Raw genomic sequence first — 9,454 nt, 5'->3', positions numbered from 1 at the left:
CATTCATTTGTGAATCGCTTCCTCTGCATTTGTGGATCTCTTCTTGCACTAGGTAGGCTCCGCCCACCGTCTACTTAAGCCAATCAGATTACAGCCATACCGTGCTGACCAATCGTAGCACGTTCTCGCTCTAACCAATCACGTTTTGGCCAGTGCCGCTGAAAAACAGAGTTACGACCACTGATCTATATAAATCTATATATCTATAACTCTACATATCTATACAACTCTATATATCTATATAACTCTATATATCTATACAACTCTATATATCTATATAAATCTAAATATAGATCAGTGGTAAGGACACTTCCATAAGAACTGAGGAATGCAAAGCGTGTGTCACGGAGCGACCAATAATTCCAGCATTAAACACCATTCCTTTAACTGTAGGCACTCGCTCAAGTGCATTCGCTGGAAAATTGATTAAATGAATGCATATTTCAAAAAGAGTTGTAAAGAGTTGAATAAATTGGTTGCTCTGTTTTTTAAACACTATTTAAAACTCCTTTCTTGGGTAAATTATGTATATTCTAGCATCATTCCTTTATATTCATCGGTTGTTTAGCCTATGCTTTGAGTATCAAAATAACATTAGGACGTTAAAAACATTAAAAATAAAAATAAAACAGAATAGGAACACTTATTCGTTTATTAGCCTTTTTTTCTATTTTGAATGAATTTTTATAGTTAATCAAATTTATACCACTAAAATAAAAAATGTGTCACTTTTTTACTGGAATGTTAAGGCTAATTATAGGGAACATTACAAAGTCTAATGAAAAACAAATATCTGACTACTTCACGATAAATCTTTATTTAAATCATGTCTGTGCTGTTTGTTATGATGAGAGGAGTTGAAGATAGTGGGAAGATTCGTGTAAAAACTTGCACTAAAATTAATTCAGCGTTTTGAGACTGTATGAAACTTAAATGAAGATACTGAGAGGATTCTCATTCACGGTAAATGACATGATTGGCTATTATTTTCAATAGTAATGAGAATAAAAATTCAGAATAAAATGCTACTGTAAAGCCTTGGCGAAGTCAATGCACATATTGTGTTAATATTTGCCAAACATTGTTGAAAATGTAGTGAAAACGCTGTCTATCCTGCTTAATTCTATTTAAACAGATTGACAGCGTGGAGTTGTTTGAAACTATTGAGAGCTCTATGGCTCTGGTCAGCACAATACGGCCGTTATCTGATTGGCTTAAGTAGACGGTGGGTGGAGTCTACCTAATTGTGGATTTGTGTGAGTCTAGAGTAGACGCTAGAAATGTTTCAAAATCCACGCGATTTAAAAATGTGCAAGAAGAGATCCACAAATGCAGAGGAAGAGATCAACAAATGAATGCAACTTATGCAAGGCAGAGTTGTGTGTTTGTGACATCAAAATATATGTGTGGATTTTTTTGTTATTCACAAATGTCATTGTATTTATTTGTGAATCTAATTCATTTTTGTGAAACTCCCTCATATATTTGTGGATCTCATTCTATTGATTTGTGAAATAATTAATGTTTTGTGAATAGCTTTACATTTATTTGTGGATAACAATATATTTGTTTGGAATAATGCATCAATATTACCCCCATATTGAAATGCCTTTTTATCACTTGCCATGGTGGCAACTCTCAGACAGGCTGTAGCCTAAAGCTATCAGCAGCAATGTGGATGGATGTAATTGGCAGATGTGGTGTTCTGCGTCAGAATAGCATCGCTTTACTAAACAAAACAAAAACAGATAAAGCAACAAATTCTTATTATTTAACATATCTTATCTTTTTACAGAAAATATTCTGATGTAACCTCCTGTGTAATAAAGTAACTGTAATTTAATTTATATTAATTAAAAACATTTCTCAGTTATATTTAATTTGTAATTAAAATACATAATCTAGTTACATGTAACTAGTTACTCCTCAACACTGCCAATAATCCTACTTAAACCCACTTAACTTAAACACTACAAAAACCACCTTACTAACTATATAAGCAGTAAATTAGGAGTTTATTGAGGCAAAAGTCGTAGTTAATTGTGAGTATTTGTCCCATACACTAAAGTGTTACTGCAACATTGCATATAATCAACGGAATGTGTTAAAGGGACCATCAAAATAAAGTGAAACCGTGATTACTAATTTAACCCCTACTTATGTAACTTAGTCCTGTGACTGTCAGATACTTTATAAATTACGTTTTATAAATATATTTAGTCACACGGTATATTAGGTGTCTTTTAGTGAAAATTTATATAACAGGACTTTACACTTGAACACTATAAAACATGAGGCTTAGAGGAATAGCAAATATACATTAAATATGCATCAGTCAGGCAAGTACAGTTTAAAAAATAAAAAGAAAGAGAACATCTACAGTCATGTAACAATGTCAGAAGATGTGTGTCCAAAGCAGGATTTTGGGAGAACAGGCTATTGCAGCTGGATTATGGGTGAAGTTTCCTACCACATGCCTTTATCTAGTTTGTGTTCACAAATGTGATAGTGTTCGCTGTAACAGTCAGCATCATGGAAGTGCAAGTGTTTGCGAAGTGCTGTGTCGGTTCCTTTTAAGTGGATGCAGGACTCCATACCACCATGAGCAGATTGATTTTCATCCCAGAAACTGAAAAGAACACGAAACACAATGAATGTTTGTTCAAAATGCTGTTTCTTAATAACTTTTCAAAGCAATCACACAACATAAACACATGTTTCAAATGTATGGAAGTCAAGAACACAAAACACAATGATTATACACCGATCAGGTAGCCTGACGTGGTCATACTCAATTCTAGTCAGAATATGAGTCTGAAACTGCTCCATTGGGCTGTGATTATGGGGCGTTTCAACTGAACCAGAAAAGACCTCAATTAGACAGACCTACAACCAATCAGAGTAACGAAGCGACGTCAACAGAGCTCAACTGCACTGTGTTGCCAAGTCCGCGTTTTTTTTCCGCAAGTTGTTTTCTATGTCCGCGGGTTGAAGCGACTATTATGTGATATATAGACCCATAAGTGTGAATTTTAGCAGGCAACCTTGCCAAAATAACACACATTTAACCCCCCAAACAGCTTTTTTTTTTCCGTAGAACCCCCCCCGAGAAGCTATTGTTTAGGGCTAGTAGTTGGCGGGTTTTGTTGTAAAAACTTGGCAACCCTGTCTGCACGTGCGCTGGAATAAACGATCTTTGCACGGTGTTGTAAAAAAATTAAATAATTTAATGATACACAGAGTACTTACCCAACATGATCATCATTTCTGAGAGAAATAGTGAAGGTGAATGCATATACAAACAAGCTCTCCGTTCGAACAAATATAATCCAAGCCCCTTTGATGACGTGCATGATTACGTTACTGTTTATCATCTGTTCGTCATCGTCTAAAGCCCGCCCTGATGATTTCATTGGTCCGAACAGTTTCTGTTCGGAGATAATTACTCCTCTATGGATCGAGGCCAAACTGAACTGCCCAACCTAAACATTTTGTGGGCAGGGCTAAGTTCGGCTGGCATCCAGGCTACCGATCAGGCATAACATTCTAATATTGTGTTGGTCCTTTTGCTGCCAAAACAGCCCTGACCCTTCGAGGCATGGACTCTACTAGACCCCTGAAGGTGTGCTGTGGTATCTGGCACCAAGATGTTAGCAGCAGCTCCTTTAAGTCCTTTAAGTTACGAGGTGGGACCTCCATGTATATGACTTGTTTGTTCAGCACATCCTACAGATACTCGATTTGGATTGAGATCTGAGGAATTTCTGAATAATTTTTGTTTTGTTGCAGGTCGCATTATCTTGCTGAAAGAGGCCACAGCCACCAGGGAATACCATTTCCATGAAAGGGTGCACATGATTTGCAACAATGCTTAGGTAGGCGGTACGTGTCAAAGTAACATCCAAAATGGATGTCAGGACCCAAGGTTTCCCAGCAGAACATTGCCCAAAGCATCACACTGCCTCTGCTGGCTTGCCTTCTTCCCATAATGCATCCTGGTGCCATGTGTTCCCCAGGTAAGCAATGCACACGTGTCCGGCCATCCACGTGACGTAAACGAAAAAATGATTCATCAGACTGGACCACCTTCTTCCATTGCTCCGTACAGTTCTGATGCTTACGTGCCCAATGTTGGCACTTTCCGCAGTGGACAGGGGTCAGCATAACCTCTTGAGCAATTTGAGCTACAGAAGCTCGTCTGTTTGATTGGACCACACGGGCCAGCCTTTGCTCCCCACGTGCATCAATGAGCCATGACCCTGTCGCCAGCTCACTGCTGTTCCTTGTTTGAACCACTTTTGATAAATACTGACCACTGCAGACTGGGAAAACCCCACAAGAACTGCAGTTTTGGAGATGCTCTCTGCACAGTCGTCAAGCCATCAAATTTGTCCCTCGACAAACTCGCTCAAATCCTTATGCAACTTTGAGGACAAAATGTGCACTTGCTGCCTAATATATCTCACCCACTCACAGGTTCCACCATGAAGAGATAATCAGTGCTATTCACTTCACCTGTCAGTGATCCCAATGTTATGCCTGATCGGTGTATATTCAAAATGCTGTTTCTTAACCTTTAAAAGCAATCACAGATGACAAAAAACACATTTTTCAAATGTATGTAAGTACATGCTTTCTTACTGTGGAGGTGAATGATAATCATCTCCATTAACCCAGGACCATTTGCCCATGTTGTCCCTCTTGAGGCCTATCCAGTAGTCAGTCCGCTTCTGGGCAACTCTTGTAATGAATTCCTAAAATAAAGAGGTGGCAATGTGCTTTAATTATATGATTAATAAATAATTAATTAAATGAATAATGAGCGAGTATATCATTCTGAATCAATGAATCTATCTTCCAAACAGTGTTTTTGTCTCATCCTGAATCACTACAGTACACCTATAAGCGTTCATATTCTGACTATTTTAGACCAGGTGGGACGACAACCGCTGGGAAGGAGCTCACGCTGTTAAAAAAATATATACTTTTAAGTTCAATCAACTTGGTTGTTTAAGTCATTTCAACTTAAATTACATTAAACTGATTAGTGTAATCTTGTATAACTTAAACTGAAATTGCTTAAAGTTGCAGTCCATAACTTGTTGCAGCGATTAATAAACCCGAACTGCATGCGTCTTGCAAAAGAATATCGCCGCTGGAGCTACTTCTCTCTGTTTATGTCTATGGTGAGTCACTCAGAGACTGTGCTCCTCCGCAGCGGTTCCTACCAGACCGCTCTGAAATAGTCCCAATATAAACACTTATTATAAGTGTGCCTTAATGATTCAGGGTAAGACAAAAACACAGTTTGGAAAATGGATTCATGTTGTACATTCTAATTCTATCATTTTTGTTATCATCTTGAACAAAATAACTTAATTATTTAACTTATTTTGATGAATTAAAGCAATGTAAAAACATATAACTTATTGACCATATATATACATTTTTACAGTGCCTGTGTGACTAGTCATAGACATAAACTGAGAGTTAACAAAAAGTACTAAGCTTCAGCTACAATGTTCTTCCACAGTTCTGCTAAAGTGTGAAAAGTTAGATGTACCTTTAAAATGAATGTTTTCTATTTTAATATATTTTAAAATGTAATTTATTCCTGTGGTTCAAAGCTGAATTTTCAGCATCATTACTCCAGTCTTCAGTATCACGTTTCTTCAGAAATCATTATAATATGCTGATTTGCTGCTCAAAAATATTTCTAATTATTATTATCAATGATGAAAAGTTGTGTAGAAATTCTTTGTAACATTATAAACCTATTTACTGTCACGTTTGATCAATACAAGTATTCGTTTCTTTAAAAAAAGTATACTGACCCCCCACTTTTGAACGGTAGTGTAAATGAGGATAGAAATATATACAACAATATGTCAGTGTCCATGTCCTTACCAGCTCCTCCTCGCTGTTCACAACCATTAAGTGCGCCCCATGGTTGCGGCAAAAAGATTGTGATAATTCCCACGTCCCAAAAACATTCACTATCAAATAACAGGAATTCTTATATGAAACCCAACCGTCCGGGCAGTGCCCTGTATTTAAGAAAACAGAAGACACGACTATAGACAACACTTGCTTACCAATGTTAAAAAGGTGTTTATAATTATATAATTCATTAGAGCTATGACATTTTCTTTAAATTCAACATTTCTTACCTCTTTCACCTTTATACTGGAACGGGATAGGTGTAATATCATCAGAAAGAAGACCTCTCTGATCTTCTTGTGAATTATTCTTGACTTCAGCATGTTAAATTTAATTAAAAACAAGCCAATTACACATCCATTATAAACACATACAAAATTGACAGTTGACATCCTAAGTCTGACTTACAGTTGACGCCTGTTACGATTCCTATTACCAAGAATGAAAGGATGAGGAGAATCGTGAACATGACACAAGCCACTTTGCCTGAACACAGCATGGGGAAATAATAAATAGTAAATAGACTTTAAATGCCAAAATCAAACAGTTTAGAACAGACTTTAAATCAGGCATCTTAGGCAAGCACTATATATCATATGAGCTGACGTAAAGCCTGCAAAACCATATTTTACTGCAACTTGTCATTTAGTCACCCTCCTTTTGGAGCGTAGATCTGAACTTAAATGGTTGTAATTTATGAGTGTTTAGGAATACAGACCTACGGTTGGTCTCTTTTTAAAGGAATAGTTCACCCAAAAATGAAAATGATCCCATAATTTACTCGCCCACAAGCCATCCCAGGTGTACATGACTTTCTTCTTTCAGCCAAACACATTCTTTCTGAGTTATATTATAAAATACCCTGGCTCTTCCCAGCTTTGAAATGTTTTTAAAGTTTTTAAAGCTCCAAAAAGCACATCCATCCATCATAAAAGCAATCCATACGACTTCAGTGGGTAAATAAATGCCATCTGAAGTGAAGCGATGGGTTTTTGTAAAATAAAAAAATAAAAAGATAATAATTTAAAAAATAAAAATCCATATTTGCCTTGAGGGTGAGTAAATTTAATTTGGGATACATTTAATTTTTGTGTAAACTATTGCTCTAAAGAAGGACACGCTGAAGATTATTATTGGAAAACTGAAAGCTATTGACTTTTTAAAAAAAATGAAAGAGTCAGAAAGTTATAAAAGTTTAAGTATACTGTAAAGCAAATGTACAAAGCTAAAAAAAAATATACAAAACATATTTTATAAAATAATTCTAAAATTGCCATGTCTGACCAAATTGTGTTCCAAATGTGAACTTGTTATTGAGCCAGCTAAAATGTACCGTTACCCACAGGATGAATTTTAAATGTTTAAGCTATCAAATTTTTTCGAATGGTTAATAAAATATGTGATGAAAGGCAATAGAAAAGTGTGCCAAGTATCCCGTTACCAGGACAGCTAACAGGTAGCAATTTGTTATGCAATTAATAAATGCCCAACATACTCATAGGTACAGATGACGTCTTTTTCAGTTTTTAGATAACCCCTACCTGGATGGGACTTGAAACCTTTAACCAGTCTATGAGCAGCCAACGCCCATAGCCACTGCCTCTTCTATAATAAGCTACAGTGATACTACATTACTTGCCTTGCTGGTAGAAGGGATCCACCCTGTCAGGATTTCCCTCCACATCATCTGAGCGTTTGTTGGCCTGCATTCCTTGAGGTCAGCCTATAGCCTGAATGTAAAAAAACAACAAACAAAAAAAACATATTCAAGTGATTATCTGATAATATGCAAATGCCACTTCACAACGCTGAAATACTACAGAATCGCAATAAATCCGTGCAACATTACATTCAATACAAATGATGCAACTGTTATGAGTAGGCTAGCTACAAACACACGAGAAAGTTGTTGAATCTTCAATGCGTAAATAATCTTTAAGAAAACTTCGACTTACTGATCAACTTGTTTCCTTGCACAACACATAGAGTTTTCCATGGCACACAACAGGGAAAGTGGAGATTCTGTGGAATGGTTGGATGACGCCAGAGGGGCTGGTCCTCTCCAGCAGCCAAACCGAAGCTCTGGGCTTTCTGCCAAGAACATCCCAGATGCCAGAAATGCGTGACAAAGGACCTATAAAATATAAATATCATAGTAAGTCAGAAAAACAACTGAGCACGAGCAATTTACATGCGTTGCCCTATTAAAAGTTTCAACTCTAAACTAAATGACAGCAGTAGAATCACATAATGTGTTTCCGATGGGAATCTTATATGTTATGTTATTCACATAATTCTTACATGGCCACTGTGACTGGATTCGTTACAGCCACACACACACACACACACACACACACACACACACACACACACACACACACACACACACACACACACACACACACACACACCCCTATACAGCTAATTGAAAACAGGATGCGTTCTGCGTGGGCTACTGGTTGTCATGACAATAGAAGTGATTCATATATGCACTAACTGCAAGCGGCCAACCTCCCGCGATCTCTCTTAAAGCCAATACGGTAGTAATGTAAACTGCAATTCCTAAAATGGCCACTAGGGACAGGCTCCCCAAGGGAGCAGAATCTAATTGAGCCCCAAATGTTAAAATTCCCAACTTTACAGCAGAAAAACAACATGTTTATAGCCTGGTACAAAATGTGGTTTTGGTCTATACGGCTAATTTTTCTCTTCATGACAACTCTGAGGAAGGTAATTTTTTTATAACTCATTCATTTACATAAAGCCTTAAAGTTCTGCATAATTAAAGGCGTGGTTACTTTGAGTGACAGGTGGGCATTTATCCCCGGTCTAGTCATTGCGTCAAATATGCTCCGCCCAAATCCCGCCTCATCCCTGGACTGATGACGCGCTTGAAAGATGGCAACGGCCAGCTCGCACCTACACTTCAGAACGGTTTAACGAAATCCGGGTGACCTCACGGACACTATACGTCCATATTTTTTACAGTCTATGCTCTGAACACATCTTCCCTTGTTAAGAATGACTTCAGTGCCATTCTTTGTTCTTTTCTCAGAGAAAAGCTTAACTCCAAGTCTTCCAGAGTCGCGGTCAAAGCTGATTCGAAAGACCGCCAATCGCCAGCTTCTGTGTTTACTAGTAGCACGCAAGCGCAACTCGGCCGTCATTATGTTAAGCCCCGCCCACAGACTCTATACACAATGTGATTGGCCTGACCAGAGTTTGGTTTTTACATCTCAGAAGTGTATTGAGTTGCTGCCGTTAGGGTGCGTCTAAATTTCTAGGCTATAATCGCAGCAGCACGAATTACCTGACCAGCAACATATTTCTGTTCAAATATTGTGTGTAGTTAGCAGTGTGTTGTGGTTTTTTAGATTTTCTTAAAAATAAAATTGCATTTGTCAATCCCGCACTCGTATTCTGCCTGACAGAATGAAAAGCTCGCACTGAAGCGGTTTGACCAATCAGATGAAAGGGGCATTTCTGCGTCGCCCACGCATGGAAATTAAATATC

General features: G+C 37.6%; 1 protein-coding gene across 1 annotated transcript; it reads right to left on the bottom strand.

The window, feature by feature from the left end:
- Positions 1-2,258: 2,258 nt before the first annotated feature.
- si:ch211-170d8.8 (early activation antigen CD69) lies at positions 2,259-8,063 on the bottom strand. The gene is made up of 7 exons (XM_067412576.1): positions 7,896-8,063; positions 7,580-7,670; positions 6,349-6,426; positions 6,171-6,254; positions 5,908-6,047; positions 4,642-4,754; positions 2,259-2,629 (listed from the first exon to the last, which is right to left on the bottom strand). The coding sequence occupies exons 2-7, from the start codon at positions 7,647-7,649 to the stop codon at positions 2,467-2,469; spliced, it is 648 nt and encodes a 215-aa protein (XP_067268677.1). The 5' UTR covers positions 7,650-7,670; positions 7,896-8,063; the 3' UTR covers positions 2,259-2,466.
- Between the last annotated feature and the right edge of the window lie 1,391 nt (positions 8,064-9,454).

Source organism: Pseudorasbora parva, chromosome 13 (assembly GCF_024679245.1).
Source record: "Pseudorasbora parva isolate DD20220531a chromosome 13, ASM2467924v1, whole genome shotgun sequence".
Lineage (NCBI taxonomy): Eukaryota > Metazoa > Chordata > Actinopteri > Cypriniformes > Gobionidae > Pseudorasbora > Pseudorasbora parva.
Note: the sequence above shows the minus strand (reverse complement) of the source record. Positions and strands in the feature narration are given on the sequence as shown.

Excerpts from the sequence above, each read along its gene's own strand:
- si:ch211-170d8.8 (XM_067412576.1), bottom strand. The coding sequence starts at position 7,649 with ATGCAGGCCAACAAACGCTCAGATGATGTGGAGGGAAATCCTGACAGG. Across the intron at positions 6,255-6,348 it reads AATCGTAACAGGCGTCAACT|TCAAGAATAATTCACAAGAA; the intron begins GTAAGTCAGACT and ends AACATGCTGAAG. Across the intron at positions 6,048-6,170 it reads CCAGTATAAAGGTGAAAGAG|GGCACTGCCCGGACGGTTGG; the intron begins GTAAGAAATGTT and ends TCTTAAATACAG.